Source organism: Orcinus orca, chromosome 5, assembly GCF_937001465.1.
Source record: "Orcinus orca chromosome 5, mOrcOrc1.1, whole genome shotgun sequence".
Taxonomy (NCBI): domain Eukaryota; kingdom Metazoa; phylum Chordata; class Mammalia; order Artiodactyla; family Delphinidae; genus Orcinus; species Orcinus orca.
Genome location: NC_064563.1, coordinates 94,732,232 through 94,759,340, shown reverse-complemented (window position 1 = coordinate 94,759,340; position 27,109 = coordinate 94,732,232). Strand labels below are relative to the sequence as shown.

At 38.9% G+C, this 27,109-nt stretch overlaps 1 protein-coding gene across 19 annotated transcripts in view; it reads left to right on the top strand.

The window, feature by feature from the left end:
- Positions 1-27,109, top strand: part of BBX (BBX high mobility group box domain containing) — a 280,623-nt gene that overhangs the window by 222,405 nt on the left and 31,109 nt on the right. For all 19 annotated transcript variants that reach the window (XM_033432231.2, XM_004272082.3, XM_033432229.2 and 16 more), the window contains 4 exons: positions 51-125; positions 9,378-9,458; positions 24,497-25,505; positions 26,532-26,670. In XM_033432231.2, coding sequence (XP_033288122.1) covers positions 51-125; positions 9,378-9,458; positions 24,497-25,505; positions 26,532-26,670 — 1,304 coding nt within the window. The remainder of the gene's footprint in view (positions 1-50; positions 126-9,377; positions 9,459-24,496; positions 25,506-26,531; positions 26,671-27,109) is intronic.

Genomic DNA, 27,109 nt, shown 5'->3' with positions numbered 1-27,109 from the left:
TGTTATGGTAAAATGTCCTTGTGCTTTAAAAATTATTTGTTTCCTTTCAGATATCTTCAGGTACCTCCCACCCTGATGTTCCTTCAAAACAATGTCAAGCATCAGCCTTGTTTCAGTTTGCAGAGGTATGGCCTTCTTTTTTGTTGTTGTTGTTTTGCCTTTTTTTTTTGAATTTTATTTTATTTATTTTTTTATACAGCAGGTTCTTATTAGTCATCAGTTTCATCCACATCAATGTATACATGTCAATCCTGATCTCCCAATTCATCACATCACCACCCACGCCGCCCCGCCGCTTTCCCCCCTTGGTGTCCACACGTTTGTTTTCTACATCTGTGTCTCAATTTCTGCCCTGCAAACTGGTTCATCTGTACCATTTTTCTAGGTTCCACATATATACATTAATATACAATATTTGTTTTTCTCTTTCTGACTTACTTCACTCTGTATGACAGTCTCTAGATCCATCCACATCTCAACAAATGACCCAATTTCGTTCCTTTTTATGGCTGAGTAATATTCCATTGTATATATGTACCACATCTTCTTTATCCATTCGTCTGTCAATGGGCATTTAGGTTGCTTCCATGACCTGGCTATTGCAGATAGTGCTGCAATGAACATTGGGGTGCATGTGTCTTTTTGAATTATGGTTTTCTATGGGTATATGCCCAGTAGTGGGATTGCTGGATCATATGGTAATTCTATTTTTAGTTTTTTAAGGAACCTCCATACTGTTCTCCATAGTGGCTGTATCAATTTACATTCCCACCAACAGTGCAAGAGGGTTCCCTTTTCTCCACACCCTCTCCAGCATATGTTGTTTATAGATTTTCTGATGATGCCCATTCTAAATGGTGTGCAGTGATACTTCATTGTAGTTTTGATTTGCATTTCACTAATAATTAATGATGTTGAGCAGCTTTTCATGTGCTTCTTGGCCATCTGTATGTCTTCGTTGGAGAAATGTCTATTTAGGTCTTCTGCCCATTTTTGGATTGCATTGTTTGTTTTTTTAATATTGAGCTGCATGAGCTGTTTATATATTTTGGAGGTTAATCCTCTGTCCATTGATTCGTTTGCAAATATTTTCTCCCATTCTGAGGGTTGTCTTTTCGTCTTGTTTATAGTTTCCTTTGCTGTGCAAAAGCTTTTCAGTTTCATTAGGTCCCATTTGTTTATTTTTGTTTTTATTTCCATTACTCTAGGAGGTGGGCCAAAAAAGATCTTGCTGTGGTTTATGTCAAAGAGTGTTCTTCCTATGTTTTCCTCTAAGAATTTTATAGTGTCCAGTCTTACATTTAGGTCTCTAATCCATTTGGAGTTTATTTTTGTGTATGGTATTAGGGAGTGTTCTAATTTCATTCTTTTACACATAGCTGTCCAGTTTTCCCAGCACCACTTATTGAAGAGACTGTCTTTTCTCCATTGTATATCCTTGCCTCCTTTGTCATAGATTAGTTGACCATAGTGCGTGGGTGTATCTCTGGGCTTTCTATCCTGTTCCATTGATCTATATTTCTCTTTTTGTGCCAGTACCATATTGTCTTGATTACTGTAGCTTTGTAGTATAGTCTGAAGTCAGGGAGCCTGATTCCTCCAGCTCCTTTTTTCCCCTCAAGACTGCTTTGGCTATCTGGGGTCTTTTGTGTCTCGATACAAATTTTGAGATTTTTTTGTTCTAGTTCTGTGAAAAATGCCATTGGTAATTTGATAGGGATTGCATTGAATCTGTAGATGGCTTTGGGTAGTATAGTCATTTTCACAATATTGATTCTTCCAATCCAAGAACATGGTATATCTCTCCATCTGTTTGTGTCATCTTTGATTTTTTTCATCAGTGTCTTATAGTTTCAGTTTGCAGAGGTATGGCCTTCTTTTAATATATATATATATATATATATATATATATATATATATATACACACACACACACACACACACACACACACACACATTGGGTTCAGAAAACTTACTGAGCTCAGGAAGTATTGGAATGGACTTTTATAACATATAGAGAACTTTAGGCATGCCTCTTGCCATTACTAACATAATACACATGGGAGGCTGCTTATTGCTGCCTTTGCTCTAATCACAGATCAGCTCCAGAATTTATACCCATTTTACAAGCATTCATTAAAGAGTTCACGTAGAATACACACTTTCCAGTAATTCATTTATTTCATTTTGTCTTGTTTTTAACTTATTTTAAAAGCTTAGGAAAATTGTCAATGTGAAGGCCATAGCATTCCAATTTATTAAATTTTTCCAGTAGTGAAATTAGATGCTGTAGTTGATGAATAACTCTCACAGTGAATGCAGGGGTGAATAGGACCTATTAGATCATCAGTGCTTAGCTTTGGGTGTGATGTAGCTTCAGCCAGTATTTTTATTAGCGTTTAACCCTGGGCTTAGGTCAGGTCAGCTCATGCAGGATCTTAGATTTCTTCGGATTGTCAGCCAGAGAGAGAGAGTACACACTAGAGAGTATTTTCTTGGTTGGTATGATGAGAGGCAAATCTGATAATGCTTGATTTTGCCGCAAAAGCCCTGGCCTCAACCGTATGCTCATTTCTAATGAGCACTATATGACAAATAATAAAATATATCCCTTTTGTAAAAATAAGATGCCATCTGCTTTAGGTCTTTCCCCATTTTCCTTTTTATTAATTTCAACCAAAAATGCATATAATAGGGGCTTCCCTGGTGGTGCAGTGGTTGAGAGTCTGCCTGCCGATGCAGGGGACACGGGTTCGTGCCCCGGTCCGGGAAGATCCCACATGCCACGGAGCGGCTGGGCCCGTGAGCCATGGCCGCTGAGCCTGCGCGTCCGGAGCCTGTGCTCCGCAACGGGAGAGGTCACAACAGTGAGAGGCCCGCGTACCGCAAAAATGCATATAATAAACTAAGCAATTTTTTATAGGGTTGAGAGAAAATGACAAGCAAGACTGTTCTGTTTAATATTGATGTATTGAATCACTTTGATTCATTTGCATAAAGAGTGCTGCATAAATGAAATGTAAAATGATATCCTTTTGGCAAGAGAAAACCCAGCATCTTACTTCGAAAATGAGAAAAAATTACTTTTAGCGCTTACATTAAAAAAAAAAAAATGCTGCTTCCTCTTTGGACACTTATGTCAACCACCATGACTTGATCCAACCCTCTGGCCTGTTTATCTCTTAGGCTTCTCTGCCACAGTATTTGCTTTACTCGTTGAGGGCTATTCTATAAAACTGGTAACAAAAATATCATATAATGGTATCATTTCACGAAGAACAATTTGCTTGATGAATCTGAATAAATTAAGATTTTTATCATAATTTTTCATTATGATAAACAGGCTTTTCTTTTCATTGTGTGGGCAATAGTTTTGTTTAATATTTCCTTGCTTTCCTCTAGTCATTGACATCCTTTTACTTGATACTAATAATTTTTTCAAAGGTAAAAAAGAATTTTGACGTGATGACTGTAAATTTATTTTTAATGTTGGTACCTGAGCAGTCCCATCCAACCTTTTAGAAACAGCTCCTTCAAAACAGAAGTTATTTGCTATATATTCCTTTTGATTAAATTCTACACTCTGTAGCATGAATATCAGAACGTAGTGGCTCGTCTTTGACACATCTGATATTTACATATGCACTATTTACCAAGAGTTTTCAATTTAATTAAAAATGTTTGTATGATATACCTCAGCTGATGCATTTCTAACAGGTATTGCCACTCAGAGTGTGGTTCTTGTTTAAGTGAGATCACCATCAGATTTATTAGGTGCCTCAAAGCCCTGGGCAGCTCTGAGGAACCAGTTTGATAGTGTAACAGCCACTGTCCTGTGATTCTGGAGAGTAAGATCCCATACCTCTCTTAAATTAATTTGTTCTTACTGCTCAGTACACTCACTCCTCCAAAAGAAAGTTTTTTTCTGGGGAAGAACCTCTTCTTACTTAGGAGTTGTGCAGGGAGACATTTCCAGATGTTACTCCTCTCCTCAATGGCACTTGTCTTCTGAGGGTTTTTTACTGTGCACTTATAAGATTTGAGGAACCTTTAAAAAAATTAATTTGAAAACTTATTATGAGTTGTTTCTGGCATCATTAACAGAGGAAGACATGCATGATGGAGAAACCAAAATAAAATGTTCTGCCCTAGAATCAAATACAGTTCCCCTTCTCAACTCCATATATTATTTTTCCCAGTTATATTTTGCATAGGTTGACAATTAAGAGCCCTTACAATTCCTAAGCAAATTAAATTATTATATACTTAGTTGTTTATTTGTAAATGTTATATGTGATTATACAAGAAAAGTATAGTACATGGTTCTCTAAGGATATTTGTGCTCTCCAGTCACTTTCCTCAGCTGACTCAAGAGAAGTTTCAGTCTCTTTCATGTTATGATCTGACCATATTGTCAGCCCAGTACTGGGCTGGTTTATTCAAAGCTAAACAATAGCTAACTAGATGAACTAATAAAATTATCTACTACAATCTGCTATGAGCATATCTATTGCAGTAGAAATAGAATAGCCTATAATTACTGTGATTGTATCCCTAAAACTCTTATAATTATTTCATAAAACACCCATCACCTTTGAGAAAACACAAAGACTCTTGAAATTCTTGTTCTAATTAGTCTATAGCAGAGATTCTCAAACTTTAAAATACACCAGAGTCACCTCAAAGGCTTCTTCAAACACAGATTGCTGAACCCCACCCCCAAAGTTTCTTATTAAGTCTGCAGTGGGGCCTGAGAATTTGCACTTTCAACAAGTTTCCTATTAGGGAACCGCAGTTTGAGATCACTGCTCTGTGGTTTGCAATTTTTACCACAGGTTATTAAATCAGCATTGGTAAGGCACTTTCTGGTATCTCTTGGAACTTACAGGGAAAGGGTTCAGTGAGGAAGGAATGGGCAGATAATAGAAATTTACCCAATGGACCACTTTATACCCCTCATCCCTTTTCAGAGGTATTCTCAGTCCTATTATGTGCACTTAGAGAAAAGTAGGTGTTTGTATAATTTAGGAACCAATTTACTCTTTAAAAATGTTTAGCTTTGTAATATCACTTTAAGATCAGGCTTGCAGAATTCTTAGAGACCATTCGCGTTAATTTCATTTACAAGTGTTCATAACTCTAGGAAGACATTAGCTATTGGTCATTTATCGTGTAATACAATTATCCTAGAAACGCAGTTTTTAAAATAACAGTAAGCCCTGGGCATTTCTTTAAGTTGAAAATATTTTTTCTTTTATGTCTTGGGTCTCCGTGTCACAAGCTGAGAAGGATATCTTTCCTTCTTAACCAAATCTGATAGTTTTCAAACCCATTGAAGTAACCTGCATGGAACCATGAAATTGAATAAAGAACATTTTGTTTGTAGGTTCCTCATAAATGTTTATGTTTAAAGGGAGAAAGATACATCTGCTTTACAAGATCTAGAAAGAAATAAAGAGTGCAGAGCCTGTTTTCCTCGCATTTCAGCCTGTCTCCCATTCTGTATTGATGCTCATAATTCATCTAGATTCAACTTGGCCCTTCTGAAGAGCCATCACTCTGTTTCCAGGCTCTGATCCATTAAGTCTGTCAAAGTGAGTTTCCTATCTGCATTTTTTGTTGTTTACAGGTAGAGTGACACATCTGTCACTGTTTAGATCTCGTTTACTGAAGACTAATGACCAAATGTAATGCCAGAAGGGAGCTGTTGTCTTCCGTTATTTAACAAGTCTGGAAGCCTTGCCTGGTCCACATATCCTCTTCTCTGCTGTGTGGCTGACTCTTACACCTAGAGTATATCTTTGCGTTGAAAAATTGCGTATTTACTTTGAAGACAGGGAGCTAATCTGGACAATTTAGACAGATAGATTTGAACATTAAAACTTTCCTTAGAAGGCTTTTACTTTGCCAATATAAATACAACCGTAATCTCACCAAGGTATCGTCACAATTGGATATAAGCAATAGGTGCACATTTAAAGCATTCATTTTCATGATGGAATGCCCAATGTTACGGAATATTACACTCAACACAGACTCCATATACTCACACTGCAGCTCATCAGTGTGAAAGTCTTACATGGTTTATTGGAAGTGTTAATATTTCTTTTAAGGTAAGGAAGACCAATCATCTCATATTGTTCATTTGTTCTCTGATTCATTTATTCACTCAACAATTGTTAGTCATTTCCTCCCAGGCTACAGTGTTTATGATACCCCTCATAATTGCAAAAGCCTTCCAGCTAATTTGCTTTTGATCTTTACCACCTCTTTCCTTGGTGTGTGCCCCTACCTCAGTCAGCTATAAAATTAACAGTTTTAACACCCAGGGTGATAATTTTTCTTGGCGCTTTTGCTGAACATCACATACTTTTAACACCCACCCTGTTTATCAGAACATTCCATAATAGGCAGAGGAGAGACTACAGTGGAGTTAACAGATTAGCAAGCACCATCCAACTTGAGGAAAATAAAAAGCATAGCCATGAACATACTGTACAGTATGACCTACTACTGCCCCCTACCCAGGAGGGTAGCATAACACACACTTTCCACCACTAGCTGACCTGTCATTGAAAAACATGTATTAGCTGCATTATTCTTACTTGAAAGGATGTGTATGCCTCTTAAATAGAAAAAAAAAAAAAAAACAGGGAAATGAACAATGATATAACAAATTGGCATTACACAAGCTATGCTTATATTAGAAGCCATCAGAGATTACTGAGAGATTACATGAGATTACTGAGAGAAAATGTGTAAAGAAAAAGAGTGGGGGCCCTAAGACAAAACCCTGAGGGAAACATTTAAATGCTCTCTATAGAAAGGAGAGCCAACAAAGAACAGCAAGGAGTGGCCTGAGAGGTAGGAGGAAAACAAGGACTCTGCAGTATTGGAAATCCAGAGGAGACTCTCAAAAGGAAGGTCAGCTATGCCCAGTGCTGCAGACATTAACATGTATTCAACCCCCTGCCCCCAATTAAGAAGCCAAAAGACATTTTTAGAAACTATATCTTACCGCTAAGTTGTTCTATGAAAATTTTATTGTTAGGTGATTCTAGAAACGTTGGACTGCTAAAATATGTTGACTCTCCCCCTTATTTGAAAATAAGGCTTCCAGCAACCTTGAGCATTTAAAATACTGCCCTGTACCTACAAATAGGTAAAAATCCTCCCATAAGTGATGAGGAAAATAGTTCTTACTAAACATTAGGTGAGGGTTTCTTTTGCAAGGCAAGGAACCATTCTCAAGCCTCAACTCGAACAGCTGTGCATTAACTCAGCTGGCAGGTAATACGTCCGAGAGGTCAGAAGTTCGACGCTGAGCCTCTGGGTGTGCCGTGCAGGCATTTGACAGGCTTCGTGGTAGTGCGCGCGCGTGCGCGCGCGCGCACGCGCACACGCGCACACACGCACACGCACACACACACACACACACACACACACACACACACCGTCGGGAACATAAACCTACAGCAGCAAAAGCGACAGCAGAGGGAGCCAGTGGAAGAGCTAGAAAACAGTGTCAGGCTGTGTAGGGGAGCATCACTCAGCTTGTTGTTCTCTTGAGGGTATCGTATGATTATGTGACAAATTTAATATTTTATAGATTATTAAATTTAATAATTCTCCTCTGACATTGCAATTTTTAATTCTGTTCTAATTTTAGTCTGTAACTAATGTTTGGAAGTGTCCTAAAAGAGTTTATTAGTGTTAACAATGATAAATCCTTATTACTAATAATTGTAATGTATATTGAGAGCATAATGTGGGCTGAGCACTGTGCCGAACTCTTCACTCACATAACATCTGATCTTCACAGAAGTAATTAATATGGGGCAGGTATTGTTTCTATTTTGAAGGTGAAGATGAGGTCTTAATTACTTGCTTAAGTCCACACAACAAGAAGTAATGAAGGCATGTTTGTCTGACACAAAAGCCATGTCCTTTCTATTATACAACCTTGGTTCATGGGACTGGCATTGATGTTCAGTACTTCTTTCCCCCAAGTCACTAGAGTCAGTGATTATATTAAATGTGTTTATTTCTCTTAGTCTAGTGATAAGCTTAGTAATTGAATTCACCTTGTCTAAAAAAGGAGAAATGGCATATATCAGAGGAAATTCAGCTAGAGGAAAATCTTCAAAATGATTCAGCCCCTAAGTTGATCTTCTAAAGAAAAAGTAAGTGATTGGGATAAATAGGAAAGGACTCTTTGAAAAATGATAGTACCCAGGAAGAAAAATTCCTTAAAACTTTCTTAAACTAGTCCCTTCTGAGTGGCCCAGGTAGCTTATTAAATATTTGGCTCTTATTCAGCAGGTGTTCTAGGGAGAATTTTCTCTAGCAGTAAGTCCCCAGTCTCTTCTGGGGCTGACAGCTCCATAGAATTCCCTGGGGGTCTTGGGGTCACCTGTAAGGTATAGACACAAGGTAGTTTGCCTCCTAAACTGAACTGAGAAATACCTCTGTCTTAAACTGAGAAAGAATTCAGAATCACGAAGAATATTAAAAGCTTAGACCATAGCTAGCTGCTCTAATGATGATAGAAGTTCTCTAGGAGAAGAATACTTTGTAAAGATCTTTAAGAATGTATGCCCTTCTCCATTCTTTATGGAGTTAAGCTAGAAATTGAAAATTAAGTTTTCATATAAAAAAGAGAAAGGACAGTGCTGTTCATTGTTATTAGTGCCTGGCTGCTGTTGCACCAGATTTGCAGAAGAGAATGCAGTCACAGTGTCATGTTGTGTGTATGTCGATGTGCTACAACTTAGTTCTTAACTGTATGGCTTCTTGAGATTTGTGGTCTTGACTGTCAATCTTTGTGTACTTTAGAGCATACTCTCAGAGCCGGTGCCAGTGTTTTATGTAAAACTTTTAGCTTCACCAGCTCTTGTCATATTGCCTAGCACATTTATATTGGATTCTCAAAACAAAATTTGTTGACTGTCTTGTTGGCTGTCTTTTCACAGTGATTCCAAATATATTTCAACAAAAAATTAACTAATTGCTTTTTAGTAAATATAAAATGACATTAAATCTCTTTTCTATGTGGCAAGTTGCTGAGTTGGTATTTATATGGAAATGGAAATGCATAATTTGTTTTAAGGTTGTAGAGTTAAATTTAGGGCCTGGAATCCTCAAGATAATAATACTCTTGTCATCCAACAGCCACCCAAGCCACTCCTGTTTTTTTGTTATTATTTTTGAGGCTATTTACTAAAATTGGTTTCAAAATTATAATCCCAAGCGTATTTGGTACTTGGGAGCAATGACGTTCTCATTAAACTAAGGAAAATTCCTGAATATGTGTGAATGGGGAGTGAAAATTCTGATATCACAATTAATATTCCTTATGTGAATTGTTTTCAATATAGATTTCTTCGAACACTTCACAGTTGGGCAGTGCTGAACCTGTAAAACGCTGTGGGAAGTCTGCACTCTTTCAACTGGCAGAGGCAAGTTCTAAGAATATGTTGTGATAAGATCTGCAGTGGTCGAAGTCACAAAAAAGTTAATCATAACTGTGTTCCCTAAACTGTATCATCTCACCTGTGGCCATAAAGTGTGTTGTATCTAATTTTCAACAATGAGAGGGTTAACCTTTAATTTAAGGAAGTGGACTTTTGCTACGAAAAATCATTAAGCACTGAAAAAGGTTACCTGGGGAAATTGCAAAATCTTTTTCACAGGTAGTATTTTAAAATAAGGTCAGTTTTTGTCTCTCTCAGATTGGTTAAGTAAGTACATCCTAAACCGAGAAGAATGGCCTACGTCATTTTCCTCTTCTCTGATTCTCTTGTGATATCTATAAATCCCTAGAAAGCGCTACCGTTAAGCTAGGTAGTTGATGTTTTAATTTGGGGGTTGTTTTCAGTGAAGAACTCAAAGGATGTGTTCTAAAGTCTGGTTTTATAGCATCTATCAGTTGTACATTTGATGTGATGTGGGTGTAAAATGCTACTACTCCTTTGGCAAAGTAGAAAAGATGCTTTTGTAAAGCCTAAGAACAGAGCCCTCACTTGGCAGGGGATGGTGGGGGGGAGAAGATGCCGGGAGTGGTCATTGCTGGGATGGGTGGCAACAAGGCTTCCTCTGCCAAGCTGGACCGATCTGCCCTATGGGGACTTGTGCAAGAAATGGCTTTAGCGCCTGGACACTGTTGTAGCAGTTTTCTCTTTTGGTGAGACAAATTAGGAGGTACAAAATGAATGACCCAAAATCTCTATATTAAACTTCCTTTTCTCTCTTTTTTTCTGTCTTCCTTCCAATGAGTTCCTTCTGAGTTTTTTTGTGATGTTCTTTTATAAATTATTTGAGTTTATTGAACTTAATGGGACAATCTGTCATTTTCTAAATTTTATGGTAGCTTGTATCATAAAAATTTAGCAGTTTTAAATATCTTTATTTTTTTTTTAAGTTTTATTTTATTTTTTTGGCCGCACCTCGTGGCTTGCGGGATCTTAGTTCCTCAACCAGGGGTCGAACCCGGGCCCCGGCAGTGAAAGTGCTGAGTCCTAACCACTGGACCGTCAGGGAATTCCCCCTAAATATCTTTAAATTAAGCTTTTAAAGTCCAGCCAGATCCAAATTAGGAATATAAAAATAAAAAGGCCTGAAACAGTAAAGTATGTAAATAGTGGGACAAACTAATCCATTTTTGTCTGACATGAAGCTGACATGCTTCTTGTATAAGAGAAATTCAGACTCAAGTAGAGGGCTACTAATGACTAGAAAAATTAGGAATGCCCCAGGGAATAGTTTTTAAAAGAACTGGGTAAGTCAGTGGCAAAGTACTGTTTCTGATAGAACTAAAATAATAAAGATCTGGCAATGAGTCTGCCTTTAGAGTTGTAAACAGGGAGACTATGAGGCCATAAATTTGTCCAGTATCTTTAAGACTATATAGATTGTCAAGATAATTTATTTGAAAGAAGTGATTATTTTTCTTAAATAAGATAAATATGGCCCTTTCTACCTTTCCAGGGGGGTGGGGTATGTACATATATACAGACATATCCATATGGTCTTTTAAATATTAAACAACACTGATTTATAAAACACACTAGCTTTCAGTGTGAATATTTGTTTATTAAATAGTTTTGTATTAGAAATGTATGGACCTTAGAGGTGCTTTGCCGTGGGCGGGGTGCTAGAGCAGTGAATCTGTCTTCTCGTTTTCTTTCTTTGGCATAACAGTCACAAAAAAATGGATTCCCCATTAAATCAGAGCTCATTAAAAAGAACACTCTTCAAATTTGTAAGGATGCATCCCAAATATAAAACAGATGCTATGGTTTAACAGATGTTTCAATGTTGGTATCATAATTTAAAGGGGTAAAATGACTGCAATAAGCCTATTCCAATTATAGCAAATCAGCTTATACTCAGACTTAGTTTCTTATAACATCCAAGTAAAAATAATATGCTTTTGATGGAACAGGGTTGGTAAAAAATAATTTACCAAGAAAATCTCCTCACATTATTATTTGCACCACATGAATATGATGCCATAATGCTAATAGAGTGTGTTTTAGAATAACATCCTAAAGCCTTCCCAGTTTATAATTAAACATAAATATGTGCACAATGGATTAATCAGCATCTCTAAATAATCACCAGTAGAAATATGCTTCCTCAGTTATTTTTTATTCGTTGTGTATTTGATGTTCATTTTTTCTTGAACAGAGTATAATATTTAATTATTTGGGGTACCTCTTTAAATAAGTATGATAGGATATTGAGGAGGATTTTTCCTGTGGCCCAGAATTGATGCCATTGTCTGATATCCTGAGGGACAGCTTTAAATTTACACATTCTAAAGGGAAAGCCATCAACAAGCTACCTTCAGTTTGGGCTAGATTCTTCTCTTGGGATTTATAAAGAGACAGCCTTATCCAGCTGTCATCCCTTTACCACTCCAAGGGTTTCCCCACCCTAACCCCATGGGTGGGGCTATCATGGGATTGACAGTCATCTGGAATATTGTGGCTTTTCTCCTTGTCCTGTGGAGGAAAGCAGGCAGTGCTTTCCCTTCTTCACGCCTGGCCTCTGTCAAGCAGAGTGAAGACAGCTCTGAGAGAACCCCTGTTAAAGAGTAGGGGTCGTACTACCAGAAGTGTCTTCTCATGTTTTGGCGAGAAGCAAGCAATGTTTTAGACGTTGATTTACTGCGGTGCCCTTCACCTCTCTGACCAGGCCAAAAGAGAACTGGAGGAAGTCAGCAGCAGGGAGAGACTTAGCATAGCCTGACGCACTGTCTTGGCATTGCAAAGATGCATGAGTTTTCCAGGGGCCAAGTGAACAAGTAGAAAGTAGTTCAGCTTGATCAGGCAAGAGGCCACGGAATGGTCGTGGGGAGAGGGCAGGCCTGGGACCATCCCATCTCTCACTTGAGGACACTCTGAGGAACTCCCACAAACAGGAGTGATGTTCAGCTTGTTTGCACCAGGACAGCTGTCCCAGTACTAAAATACAGAATACTTCCTATTGTTGGTAAAAAGACTGGGACCCTACCCCTTGAGTACCTTTGCAGTAACTGCCAGCATCCCAGGTCTCCCCTATCCTTCTAGCGACTGGACAGCACAGCAAGGGGCCTGCAGCACCCTGTTCTACCCCTGAGACCACATCCCTTCTGATTGCTTAGCACCCCTGCCTGTTAAATATTTTGTAAGTTGTCTCTGTCCTTGGTATCTCTGTCAAGGTCATTTAGTCTTATGGGAGTTAGCAGGAACAGACAAAGACATAACCATGCACAGTTGGTTTTACCTGCACCATTCCTTCCTCTGTCCTCTCAACCAGAGGCTATATGTCTTGTGAAGGAAGGTCCAGGAACCAGCCCCAGAACTAACCATTCACCCTTCCCAGCTCCATTCTGGTGGGTGGACATAGGAGAAGGAGTGAATGAGGAGCCTTCCCAAAGACAGGGTTTGTTGCTTGCAAGAAAACTCTTCTCTTGGAGAGAAGCAAGAAATATTGTAGGCATATATTTATTGCTGTGCCCTACACCCACTTCAGCAGGCAAAAAGAAAATTGGAGGAGGCTGGCGGCAGATAGAAGGAGACTTAGATTGGCCTGCACTCTCAATTTGGGCATTGCAAGGAGCGCTCCCCATTTCCCAGCACCCCAAGCCAGGAGATGCTCTGGTGGAAGGGTCTGCTTCAGGCGTTTGATTGGCATTTTAAATTGGGTGGGTTTTTAATAGCTGAAAGTGACCTGAAAATTCTGGAATCCATTCCAGGTATTTTTCAGGAATCTACTCCAGCTAGGAAGGGAGATTTGGCATTGTGCTGCTGAGGTCAGGGAATTGTAAAAAATACAGTCCTTTATGTTTGAACCTCCATGAGATTCATACTGTTCAGTTAATCAGTTAATTGGCACAGGTACTATAATGTATTGTGTTTCCTTTCCTTTTGAAATTAATTAGGTCAGGTCACATAAAGAATAGCAAAGCATCCTCCTGGAGATCATTGTGTATTATAATTGCTATAGTTGGAGAGCACACAGAAACATCTTTATCTGTACATTTTAGTAAAGAAAATTCTACACTTAAAGATACCTGTTACTAATATTGCCTAGTACAGCAAGTGGAGCAGTTTATTCATTTATTCTAACAAACAGTAGTTTCTGAGGGCCTACTCCGTGCTATTAACAGCGAGGTTGTTCAAGCTACCTGCCTTCTTCTGAGATCAGTGGTATAGGAAGACCTTACCTCAAGATCCAGTTTTGGTGTTTGGTGTGCCATGAAAGGCTGGAGCATAAGCCTAAAAATATTACTATTTGTTTTACTTCTAATTTTTTTATCTGCAAGTAAGTTTTATTATCTAACGTAAGATAATAATGACCGACATTTATTATCTACTGTGTGCTAGGCACTTTTCTAGGTACTTTATATGTACTCATTGAATTCTCACATCTGTCCTTTGAGGTAAGTACTATTATCATTCCTCTTTTCCACAGTAAGAAACAAAAGGACAGAGAGGTTTTTTGACTTGCCTGAGGTCATGTGAACAGGAAATATTAGAGCCTCCGTAGAAACCCAGTCAGTCTCTCCACAGCCTGGGCTCTTCAGCACTGTGCTATTCTGTCACCTTGTTTTAGATGAATAGAAAAGACTGTGCAAGTTACTTGTTATAGGAGTTTGCATGTTATAGAAGTCTCTGTGGAAGATAGCCTACTCCTACACACATGTGTATGGCTGAACAAAATGACAGATTGTTCAAGACTGCTGTCAGAGAAATGGAGCTGATATTTCCTTTTTTAAAAGTGATTCTACTTTTGAAACTGCCAAGATACATCCTACACCCTTAAATAAGTGAGTGCCTGTTTGTGAATATACTTTGGAAGATACGGTGAGGACTGTAGGAAATTACAGTGTATGCCTCCTGTTCTCCAGGAACTTATTCTCCAGTTGCAAAGAGGTAAAATATAAAAAGTTAAGGGATAAGAAATAAATTAATGGTGCAAGTGGTTTCACAGGAAAGCATGCAATGAAAGGAGGAAGTTCAACTTGAGTGATACCAAAGTGAACGTGTAAAACCAGGAAACGGAGAAATTAATATCAACTGGAGTGCTCTGGGGACCCAGCACAGGGGAGAGAACGTGAAGAAAGATGGTTCTTGATGAAGGAGTTGTTGAGGAACAGAGGTTGAAACTAGCATCCTTTGGGCCACATCCAATTTTGTTAAGAGATGCTTTCTTTGGCCCACAATTTGTTGACCTGCATTATATCTTACATTTGAATTAGTGGCTAATATTTTAAAATTATAGATTTCAAATAAATGCGTACTCTGACCTCTCTTGAGAATGTAGAGGATCTGGAGACGCTGGACCAGCCTTTCTGCATGAGAACAATTGGTCAGAGCTGATAAATGGCTGCCCCCTTAGAGGTGTTTGCTGTACAAATGTCACCGTCCTCTCCTTTCCCTACTGAGCCCCGACTCTGAGTCCAACAGTCATTGCCAACATCCATTTACACTTGTACCCACCCCTTTATACCTAACCATCCAAACACAGTAGAGACTGTGATTTATGCATAATTAAATGGAGAGATGGGGGAGATAGAGCAAAGAGATAAAGGCAGGCAAACATGAAATAGGTAGATGACAAGTAAATCAGCTGGGCAGAGGGGAGGGCTGTGCTAGGAGGTATATGGAAGGTGAAGGTAGAGTGTAGCTGCAAGTCAGAATTGGGAGGGTGTTTAGTGTAAAGCAGAGAAATTTGTACTTGAAAATAACGAAGGGCGGTTGAAAATTTGGAGCAGGGGTGTGCAGTGGTGAGAGCAGCGCTTGGAGAGCCTCACTTGGCAGCTGTGTAGAACAGAGCGGAAAGCCTCTGTGGACGTCTGGGTGTGGGAAGACGAGAACCAGCATCGGGGGAGCTGGCAGTGGGCATGGGAGGCTGCAGGGGATTCAGGTGGATTTGGTGATCGAGTCAACGTGAGAGGTAAAGCAAAGGGGAGTCCGAGACAACTCCAGCTCTGAACCTGAGGGTGGGGAAAGAACGGCTTTCAGTTTACCCTGATCTTGGAGCCCAACCTCAGGAAACCTGGATGTTTGTGAACCGAGAGGGGGCCCCACAAGTAGAAAAGCAGAGATGAAAGATGGTGAAGGGGAAGGGATAACTGAAGAAATCCAGTACTGAAAGAGTCAACACGAGGGGATTGCCAGCTAGGTAAACAGTTGAGTTTGGAAAGCAGAAACCCATGTTTCTCTGAGCACAGAAGAAAGAAAGGTAAAACACGGTCACCCCAGGATTGCTGGATTTGTCTGTGTTGTACTTTTCTTCTTTATCTCAATTCGTAAAACTGATAATCTGTTACGGTGAAGTTGAAGAAAGAGAATGCTGGATCTCTCTAGACATACTCTTCATATGTATAAAATGCAAGATTGTAGATATGGTGGGTCCAAGGGAATTGGAAAAGTTGTCATTAACCCTATTTATTAAAAAAGGGATGAAGACATTTTCAGAGACCTCAACACCCTAGTTTTTCCTTGCGTTCTAATTTGCAAAAAACCCTTATAATTATAGTCAAATGGGTAGGTAAAGATGAATTTATTCTAGTACCTATAAAAATTAAATCTTATGGAAAATTATGGCTCACTTTAAGAAAAGATGAGTTATGTTAAAATTACAGAAATTCTATACTATATTGAAAAAAGTAGGAAATCCCACCCCCCCCACTACCAATTATAGGTGGTATTTGATTGAGGTATGACTCCATTCAGGTGTTCTGTTGCGTCCTCATATCATTGATGTGTATTATCCTTTCACCCTACTGTAACCCCCTGAAGCCTAGAACCTCAACACGTAGTTCGCAAGTTCTCAGCTTCACCTGCACTCTTATCGTAAAATTGAATTCTAACACTTAACGATATATTAGAGGGGGCCTTTTGTTTGAAAGTGGTATGTTTCTTTCCTTTTTGCGCTGAGTTGCAAGTCATTTTCAGAAAACTCCTATTCTAAAACTTTTCATTTTATTTCCAATTGCACCAACTTCCTTTTGTAGGAACTGAAATATAGGAATGCACCTAATGACTTCCTTCAACACCTTTCGGGGAGACTTCAGTAAATGGCCTTTTGGAGCAAAGGCTATCCCCACCCCATCTAGTGTCTTCAGAAATGGTATAGTTTCTGAAGAAATAGTGAATAAACATTTAAACCACCATTTCACCTGGCCTAATTGTTTCAGCAAACCAAACAGTAGGCTACTTAATATGCACAGATTTTAGTACTGAGAGACACTTAGACCACTGTTCTGTGACCAGTTATCTTTTATAATAAAATTGAATTATCCTAGCAGTGATGCTATTCTTTATTCTCTGAAACCATTAACCAGTATATTTTTATGGCAAAAACATTCTGGTTCTATTTAATTATGGGAGACATGCACATCTTGGAAAAACACCGTGAAATGCCATCCTAGGGTTATGTCTACACTGTTATGGCATATAATAAGCCAGTACAAAATGATTGTAAATATACCTTGGCTGCAAAACATTTGTTTTGTCTAAAAAGCAGAAATTTAGAAATGGAAACTTCTTGATTAGTGTCAGTGGGTCTGTTTCCATACTGCCTTGTTTTTAATCTAGCTGGCTCCTTTATAACAGACAATGAAAGACAAAATATAATTAAGAGTGAAATAATATGGTACATTTGGAACTACTTACCCATTTCTTTGTACCAGTTAAGAGCATCTTCTTCTGTGGTATTACTTCTCATCTAGTGCACGATTAATTATTTTTCACTGGCCATTTCACTCAGTCTTTTAAATCAGGACACATTAAAGAAATGAATCAGTATCTTAACATTTGTAGAAAGGAATACATTTTTAAATGTCTTTAAGGAGGTAAAAGCTTGGTGCCGCACAGATTTATTGTGTGTTTAAAGCCACTACCCAATAACAAACCCTGAACCTAAGGTGTGGTCATACCTGAACTGAAAATGACAGCCTCCCTGAACTCAGGGACGGGAAAAATAATCCCTCCATTTTATCTCATCCCTTCAGTATCTTTATTGATTTTTTTTTTCCTTTGCAACCAATTTGAAGAGGATAGTTTTTTATATGTCTGTCCCATGTGTACATCCAAAGGATCTGGGTTTCAACATAATGATTTTTGTTTTTCTTTTGGGAATGAGTTACATTTCTTCTAGCACATCACTATCAGGCCACTCCGACTACGCGAAACAGTAAAAAACTTCTGTGTGGTTTCGGTTGTCAGAGGTAAAGTTAAAATATTGGTGATTAATTTTCACTGGTGCTCCTGGGAACCGTAACTAAGGACAGTGTGATCACTGGTCTAGGCCAAACAGCAGCATGGTCATAATTAGCATTGTTTTTTATAGACTCGTTAACTCTTTCCTGGTATTAATCAGAATGCATTTTAGATTCATCATTTACCTCGGAATTAATGAACCGTTCAATTCAACACAATTATCTGTTGAATGTCTTCATTTTTTTACTAGGATATTCTTGGAGGAGAATACAAAGGTGAACAGGATACATTTTGTGCCCCTGCCCCCGGAAGTTACAGTTATTACAAATAGGGGCTTCCCTGGTGGCGCCGTGGTTGAGAGTCTGCCTGCCGATGCAGGGGACACGGGTTCGTGCCCCGGTCCAGGAGGATCCCACATGCCGCGGAGCGGCTGGGCCCGTGGTCCATGGCCGCTGAGCCTGCGCGTCCGGAGCCTGTGCTCCGCAACGGGAGAGGCCACAGCAGTGAGAGGCCCGCGTACCGCAGGAAAATAAAAAAAATAGAGTAGTTCCTGAGGAAATAAACGATATATATCAAATATTTATGCCCAGCATTTGATTGAAAACATTAACATTTTAACTTCTTTGAATACAGCCATGGGAATTCCATCCAGAAGGTGTCCTGCACATGATTTTCCATTCTCACTTTTTTTTTTTTTTTTTTTTTTTTGTGGTACGCGGGCCTCTCACGGTTGTGGCCTCTCCTGTTGCGGAGCACAGGCTCCGGACGCGCAGTCTGAGCGGCCATGGCTCACGGGCCCAGCCGCTTCACGGCATGTGGAATCTTCCGGGACCGGGGCACGAACCCATGTCCCCTGAATCGGCAGGCGGACTCTCAACCACTGCGCCACCAGGGAAGCCCCCATTCTCACTTTTAAAGAAGGTTATTGTTCAATTTAAAATAATAACAGAAGAATAAATTGTCATTTACTAAAGCATGTTCTGTTTCAAGGCCTGATTAACAACCAACCCTCTCTCTACAAAGGGCAAGTTGGCCAATTAATAACAGACATTAATTCTGTGCTTCCCACAGTGCAGTTTTATTCACTTGAGTTCACATTGATTTATGTTCTTTTGTGTCCACTGTGTGCTTCTCTATGTGCACTCCGTGCATATGTACATAATGTAGTTTGTGTGTGCTTTCCTAGGTCCCACTAAAGTGTTGATATATGGACCCAAAAGTAGATGTGGGTAGATAATGCTTGTACCCAAAAGTAGAACTGAGCTTGATTATATCTTTAATAAGAGTTGCTTCTTGAAAGATAATTGATTTAAGATCTTTCTGAATCTAATTTTGTTGTATATGGTTTTCCCCGCGGATATAGAATCATTCAACCCTAGAATGAAAAACTGGAGCAAAGCAGTTAGTCTACCAGGGCTATGATGTGCTGTTAATGAGACAGTACGAATATTACTACTAATAATAATAGCCAGCATTTATCCTACATGACATTAAGCCCCAAAGGGATGGTTGTCACAATACATTATTCTTGCTCTGTGCTAGACACTATTTTAAGTACTATACATGTGCAATTCATTGAACCTCACAGTATTCCTAAGGCAAGTACTATGTTAACATCCACATTCTGTAGATTGAGAAACAGGCACAGAACGGTTTAGAGAAAAGGAGCTTAATTGATGGCAGAGTCAGTCTGTTGTCATAGACAATCTCTCTAGAATCCCTGCCTTTTGAAACTGCCTCTCAATATAAAATTTGTTCACATCTCAGAGTGATGGCATCTTCTAAGAGTTACTACATCCATAGCTGTTCCTGGGCTCTGTTTATGTCATGTGAAAAATACAGACTATTAATTCCTAGACACTTTTTTTTTTTTTTTTTTTTTGCGGTATGTGGGCCTCTCACCGCTGCAGCCTCTCCCGTTGCGGAGCACAGGCTCCGGATGCACAGGCTCAGCGGCCATGGCTCACGGGCCCAGCCGCTCCGTGGCATGTGGGATCTTTCCGGACCGGGGCACGAACCCGTGGTCCCCTGAATCGGCAGGCGGACTCTCAACCACTGCCCCACCAGGGAAGCCCTCCTAGAAACTTTTGAAAATTATTTTTAATCATGTTTGAACTCATAGAAAAGAAGATGAAAACTGGGAATTATTGAAGTCTCCCCCCACCCCCCAAAGTTATTGTCTAATGTGCTTCCCCAGAATCCCTGTACCCTGTATGCTGGCTTATATCCCAGGTGGCTGCAGACTGCCTTTCTTGGGTTCCTGTGTCCCCTGATTTCTAGCTGGGTTCAGCCAGTGGGAGACACTGGCAGAAGATTAGGGGATGGGAGGAAGAGAGAGGCTGGGATGTGTAAGGAAGGGGTGAGGAGGGGGTGGGAGTAAGCAAAGGCATCATCTCATCCATGTATCCAGCTCCCTCCAGATTGGCCCACCACAGGTCTATCTTCCACCAGGGACCTAGCCCCTGGGCTTCGTAACGCTCCTTCCGCCATTTGTCCCTACTGTGCCTTCCTGCTGTTGCTAATCCCTGGGTTACCTCACGACCTCCTGTTCTGGTATCCCTGTGTAATTAATTTATTCCCTGCATTAAATTCCCTTCGCTAGATATGCTTTAAGTTGTTTCTGTTTGCGTAGTTACACCCTGACTGGTGCACAAGCCATCCTCATTTTTTATTTTGTATGCTTATAAAATAGGCTAAGAGAATGCTAATGGCATACTGTACCCAGATTTCAGCAAAACTTCTGACAGACATCTTATGATGTCCTTGTAAACAAAATGGGGGGAGTTTAGACTGGATTATTAAACATTCTTAGATTGCTGGAGCTTATTAATGTTCAAATCAACCTGATGAAAGGGCTCTAGAGGTTTGCCAGAACGCTCTGTCCTTGGCCATGACCTACTCAACTTTATTACCAAAGATTTAGACAAAGACGTAAAAAGCAACTTTATCAAATGTGTCTATAACACAAAGCTGGAAGGTAATTTAACTCAAATTTTGAAAAGATATACTTTGTAAGGAAAAATGGAAACTCTTGCAAAAAGTATAAAGATACAGAATGGGAGAGACCAAGCTTCCCAGTATAGTATGTGGGTAATCCAGGATTTTAATTGACCACAAGCCCAATACAAGCCAGAAGTTTTGACCTGTTTTTTTAAAAACAGGTAGGATATCATATATTAACGCATATATGTGGAATCTAGAAAAATGGTATAGATGATCTTATTTGCAAAGCAGAAATAGAGACACAGACATAGAGAACAAATGTATGGATACCAAGGAGGAGGGGAGGTGGGATGAATTGGGAGACTGGGATTGACATATATACGCTAGTGTGTATAAAATAGGTAACTAATGAGAACCTACTGTATAGCACGGGGAACTCTACTCAATGCTCTAGGGTGACTTAAATGGGAAGGAATCCAAAAAAGAGAGGATATATGTATATGTATAGCTGATTCACTTTGCTGTACAGCAGAAACTAACCCAACATTGTAAAGCAACTATACTCCAGTAAAAATGAATTAAAAATAAAAACAGTGGGGCAAGTTCATCTTTGGTTCTCATTAGAAGATTAGTGTCCTTATCAACTGACAAATAGCTCCACTTTTCATCTAGAGTATTACAGGAAGGCTAGGAACTTAATCTAAAATACTGCTAAATTGAAACATCATTGTTTTCCAGCCCTTATAAGCTTTATGTCATTTATGAGTTTTATTTGCACACATTTGTTTACTTTTGCCTGGCAACAACCCAGCGGAGGATGATGTACTGTTACGATTTCTCAGCCTTTATATCCTCATATGGGTTCAGGTATAAGCTACCTGCCTAGCTCACTGTGTGGCCTTAGGCAAGCAAGTATGGTGCTTGCACAGAAACCCAGCTTATTTCAATAAAGTCCATTCTCACTTCAGGACAACCATACTGCATCTGGATAAGAGGGACCCAACTTTTGAAAGGTTGGGAAGCCTTTACATATAATGAGCAGTTGTTCCAGGAAAAGAGACTCACAGAAACATAAAGTCTATCTTCTAGGATTTAAAAGTCTGTCACATGAGAGAAGGAGTGGATTAATTTAAGTGACTTCAGGGAACAACCAGGACTGATAGGATTTATAGATTTTTGCTCAATATTTTAAAAATTTCAAACAGCATTGCCCTCTAATATGGTCACTGTCTTTGTGCAGAAAGTTGTGTAACTCTCAGGACTTTTATAATAAAATGAGTTGCTACATTAGGAAGAATGTTAAATTAGATAACATTAGATAAGATAATTAGGTAAGTCTAGAGTGACACCAACTCTGAGAATTTGATTTGTGTTTATTTGGGGGTTTGGTTAGTGAGAATTGTAGTTATTAGTTTTATTTTTATAGTTTAACTTCCAGCCATGTAATTGTTTTTCTTATAATTTAGAATTAACATGCTCTATTTATGAAAAAACTTTAAGAGCCTGAAACAAGGAAGTAAAGCATGACTAGTGTTCGGGGTAATTACCTTCCCAAGAAATATTATGCTGTTTCCCAGAATATGTCCCCAGAGAGAATGTCTGCATTTGTTCCATTTCATTCCTAGCTGTAGAATCCTGTCAAGGGTGATGAGGAGAATTGTTTTGAAATACATTGAAGCTGAGAATAGAGTTTGCAAAGTGTTATTGGGTTTGCTAAGATGAACCTGTGCAAATGCAAACCGTTGGCAAAATCAGTGCTTGTGTGGCAAAGGTCCCTAAAGTGACTTATTAAAGGCCACCAGAGTGATAGTGATTGAAAACTATAAAATTCACCTTGAGGATGCCTTTCTAGCCTTCTTCTAGCATAGTCTCTCTCCCCACATGGGATAGTTAGATTCATGAAGGACTAGGATGATTGAGAAAGGAAAATAAAAATTATTCCAAAATTGATACAAAAACAGCAAATCTCCCCTGAGAATAAAGCATGCAGGGAAGATGATATGTATCCCAGTGTTTCAGAATTAATTTAACGTTTTGCTTTGATCTTCTTTCTAGTTAGGTTTAATAAAGGGAAGTTCTCAGTCTTCATAACTACTTGCTGAGGTCTAAAAGTTAACTTACATGATTTCCTGAAAAAGGCAGCTCTGTTGTGAATTCATGATATTACACATCTTCCCTGTGAAAGATCCTGAAGGGCTGGGTACTCTTGTCATGTACATTTTTTTAAAAAAACCTTGCACTGTCTGCCTCCTCCCGCCCCTTCTCCAGCTTCTTGCGAGACTTACTAATCATAACATAATTCTCACGGAAGGATTTGAGATATACTGAAAGTACTAAGGGAAAAAATGAGGTAAAATAGTATCTGATGTTTAATTCAATGTATTATCCATTTAAAAAATGAATTTTATAGCTGTTAACAATCTCTGACAACTTGCCATTCCATAATATGGTGATTTTTCTTTTAAAACAGATCAGTTTCCTACTCATGTACTTGATTTGGGGGGTTCAGCAAGCCCTAATAATCTTTTTTCCTCTAAATTGACAGTGCAGAGTAGATAAAATGAGTAATGGTTAAGAATTCCTCTGCTGCCGTTGGCTTCATCAGCCTTGTAGTGACTCGTGATGAATCCCTCCGAGGGGCTGGGGGGCTGGGGTGGAAGCTGTCAGGAATCATGGGACAGACCTTATTGATCTTTGCACCTTTAGTGTCCCCCACTGAGCCTAGCACCGGGGAGCCTTACGGGGAGTGTTTATGAATGAAAAGCCAGGTACTGAAAATGAATTTTACAATGAGCTGTAATTTCCTCTTTTAGAAAATAGCTTTTAGATTGCAGTTTCAAGGTACATAGTTGCTGGAGAGGAAGATGGCGAGTTTCTCCTTTAATGTCCTATATGTGAAATTTGGGGAGTTTAAAAACTTAACCGAATTGCTCGCAGATGTGTTTTGGGGCTCAAAATTTTTCAGATTTTAGGGAAAATGATGCAGTGTGTGTATCTTACAGTGTGCCATTAATTCCCCTAATATATATTCAAATTCATGGAGATTTAATAGCAAAAAAATGAATAGTCACATTAAGTCAGATAAAAGTTCTGGTCAGAATTTGCAGCCAGGTAAGTTTGGATCAGATCAAGTTTGCCATCAAATGGATTTTAAAAAAAAACAACCACCCCCCACTTCTTTTTCAGAGCTTTTGTGATCTTTCAGGTTATCTTTTGGCATTTGTGGACCCATAATGTTTTGTTCATTAACCAAAACCTTCTGTAGTTCTTTAGTGAATCATCTTATCATTTCTAATTTTAAGCAGGTAGATAGAAATTGTTGCTATTTCTCTCATTTCCCCAAGGAAAAAGAAAAGGTAAATATCTGAATAGAGTTTGGGGATGATTTACTAAGTACTGCCATATGTGCATCATCTCACTTAGACCTCACAGGATCCTCTGAGACAACTATTATCAGTTTTATTTTACAAAGACAACAGAGGAATGAGGACTGAAATGACTCATCCTAGGTGCAGAGTTAGCAAGTAGCAAAATTAAGACTCAAACTCAGGTCTTTCAATTCTAGATCCCATCCTTCTTTTACCAAATCTTGTTTTCAGAGGAAACCTTCATGAGAAGCTGGAAAGTGAGAATTTGAGTATATACTCCTCTAGAGTTGAATGAATATATTACAAAGCCTTTTATTAATTTGAATAATTTAAGTTACTTTGGCAGAAGTGGACTTGTAAAGTTTGAAGTTTGTTTTGATTATTTTTTAAAAGGATGTAATTTAAAAGTCTAAGCTAGTTTCAAGTATAGAATAATGTATTTTGTTTGTTCTCTCATGTTTAACTGTTTAGATGTGCCTGGCATCAGAGGGGGTGAAAATGGAAGAATCAAAGCTGATAAAAGCAAAAGAATCAGATGGCGGAAGAATCAAAGAATTGGAGAAGGGCAAGGAAGAAAGAGAAATAAAAATGGAGAAAATAGATGAAGCCAGGTTACAGAAAGAAGCAGAATTTGAAAAATCAGCTAAGGAAAATGTAAGAGATTCTAAGGAATTAAGAAATTTTGAGGAGCTGCGAATGGATGATATAATGGGTATAAAAATGGAAGCTCCCAAAGAAATTAAAAAGGAAGAATTAGAGGAAGATCAAAAGTGTAGTCACTTCCCTGATTTTTCTTACTCTGCCAGTAGCAAGATCATAATAAGCGATGTTCCCAGTAGAAAGGATCACATGTGCCATCCTCATGGAATTATGATCATTGAGGATCCCACAGCATTAAGCAAACCAGAAAAGCTAAAAAAGAAAAAGAAGAAAAACAAAATGGATCGACATGGAAATGATAAATCCACACCCAAGAAGACTTGCAAAAAGAGGCAGTCCTCGGAATCTGATATCGAGAGTGTCATGTACACCATTGAAGCTGTTGCAAAGGGAGACTGGGGCATCGAGAAGCTTGGAGAAACCCCTCGCAAGAAGGTCCGCACGTCCTCAAGTGGCAAGGGAAGCATTTTGGATGCCAAGCCACCAAAGAAGAAAGTGAAATCAAGAGAGAAGAAAATGTCAAAGGAGAAATCCTCAGACACCACCAAAGAGTCAAGACCTCAAGATTTTATCAGTATTTCTGCCAGCAAGAACATTTCTGGTGAGGTGCCAGAGGGTATAAAAGCAGAACCATTGACCCCTACGGAGGATGCATTACCACCCAGCCTATCGGGACAGGCCAAGCCTGAGGACAGTGACTGTCACAGAAAAATAGAGACTTGTGGCTCCCGGAAATCCGAGAGGTCTTGCAAAGGTGCTCTTTATAAAACCCTGGTGTCTGAGGGTATGCTCACCTCTCTGCGAGCTAATGTTGACAGAGGTGAGTGACTTCCCTAAATCTGAAAAGAACATGGAAACCTAGCAGAATTTCTCCTTTAAACGTATTGAGAAGAACCACAGTAAAGAACAGTATAGTATCAGAATAATATTTTACATTTGTACAATTCTTTACAGTTTTTAGATTATATACATTTGTCATTTTACCTATATGTTTTTAGCACCATTAAGGGGAGTTTCTATTCACTTTGTACATGGTTCTCAGAATATAAGTGTTCAAAGTTACTCCAACCTTTTTTTTTACTGGTGTTGGCTGGCTTTTTGTTTTGAAGGATCAGTATTGCATGTGTAGAGCTCTTAAGTCTGGTTTTTAAAATTGATGGAAATAATTTTCTGAAACAAGCAGATATGTTTGGCAGAATTTTGACCTGTAGACTCTAGAAGCAAATAACTTATCTGGCCCTCCCCACTAGGTAATCAAAACTGTAGTTGAAGTGAAGAGCTCTTTAAAACATAACAGTATCCAGAAACCAGTTAATATATATACCTTTATTCCATAGAGTGTTTCATATAAATTCATCTATTTTAAAATATAGTATCTGGCTAGGGGACTACCTGTTGCCAAGCTAAATTCCAACTATAGAGATGTGTGAAAATAGGTCTAACAAGTCCTGAATGAAGATCCTTGAGAGTACATAGTTCTCCAGGGATGTCATTCCAGTAAGTCTTGGGGAAATTAGAATTAATAGTGCATACCAGAAAAGGGCTCCCACACCTCAGGCTGATTACCTAATGGAAAAATTAGTAGTATTGATAGTTAGTCTGTCTCATGAGTCATGTAGCACCTGTTATGATGAGATTGTGGATCTCAGAGTCTGTAAGTTACTTTTTTGCATGTTCTGTTATTAAAGGTGGTCCATCAGGAATCACTCTGAGGAATCTGAAATAGTTACAAATGGCATCATGCAAATGATACCTAAGGGGTCAAGAGATCACTTGTGAAGCAACTAAGATGATTTCCCTTCCATCCCAATATACCAAGCACACTCTTTCTTTTGAATTTCCTTAGGGAAACGAAGCTCAGGAAAAGGAAACTCCTCTGATCACGAAGGGTGTTGGAATGAAGAAAGCTGGACATTTAACCAGAGTGGGACCAGTGGAAGCAAGAAGTTCAAGAAGACAAAGCCAAAGGAAGACTCTCTCCTTGGGTAAGTGTCTGTGAGCCCAGTCAGACACACAGCACAGACCCCAAATGTGGTGGTATTTTCAAGGTAAACAGATCACTAACTGCTTGTTCTTGGAGTATCCAGTCAGCACCTCCTGCCGTCTTAGTAAGCACATGAAGGAACACAAATCAAGTGTATCGCATGATTCCTGCTGTTAGCATGGTTGTGTGAGTGATAGTGTCATTCATGTTTTAAGTATAGTACAAAATGTGTAGATTTTAGACTTAGGCCTGAGTTTGAATGGAGGTCCATCTTGTATTAGTGGCGTTACATTATATATGTTTTTACATTTACAATACATCTCCAGGATGCATTTCTCATCTGAAATTTATGATGGATATTATATAAGTATGTTTATACTTTGCTCATTTTACATACTGTATGTACTTCATTTAATATTTCTGAAGGTTATGTACATGTT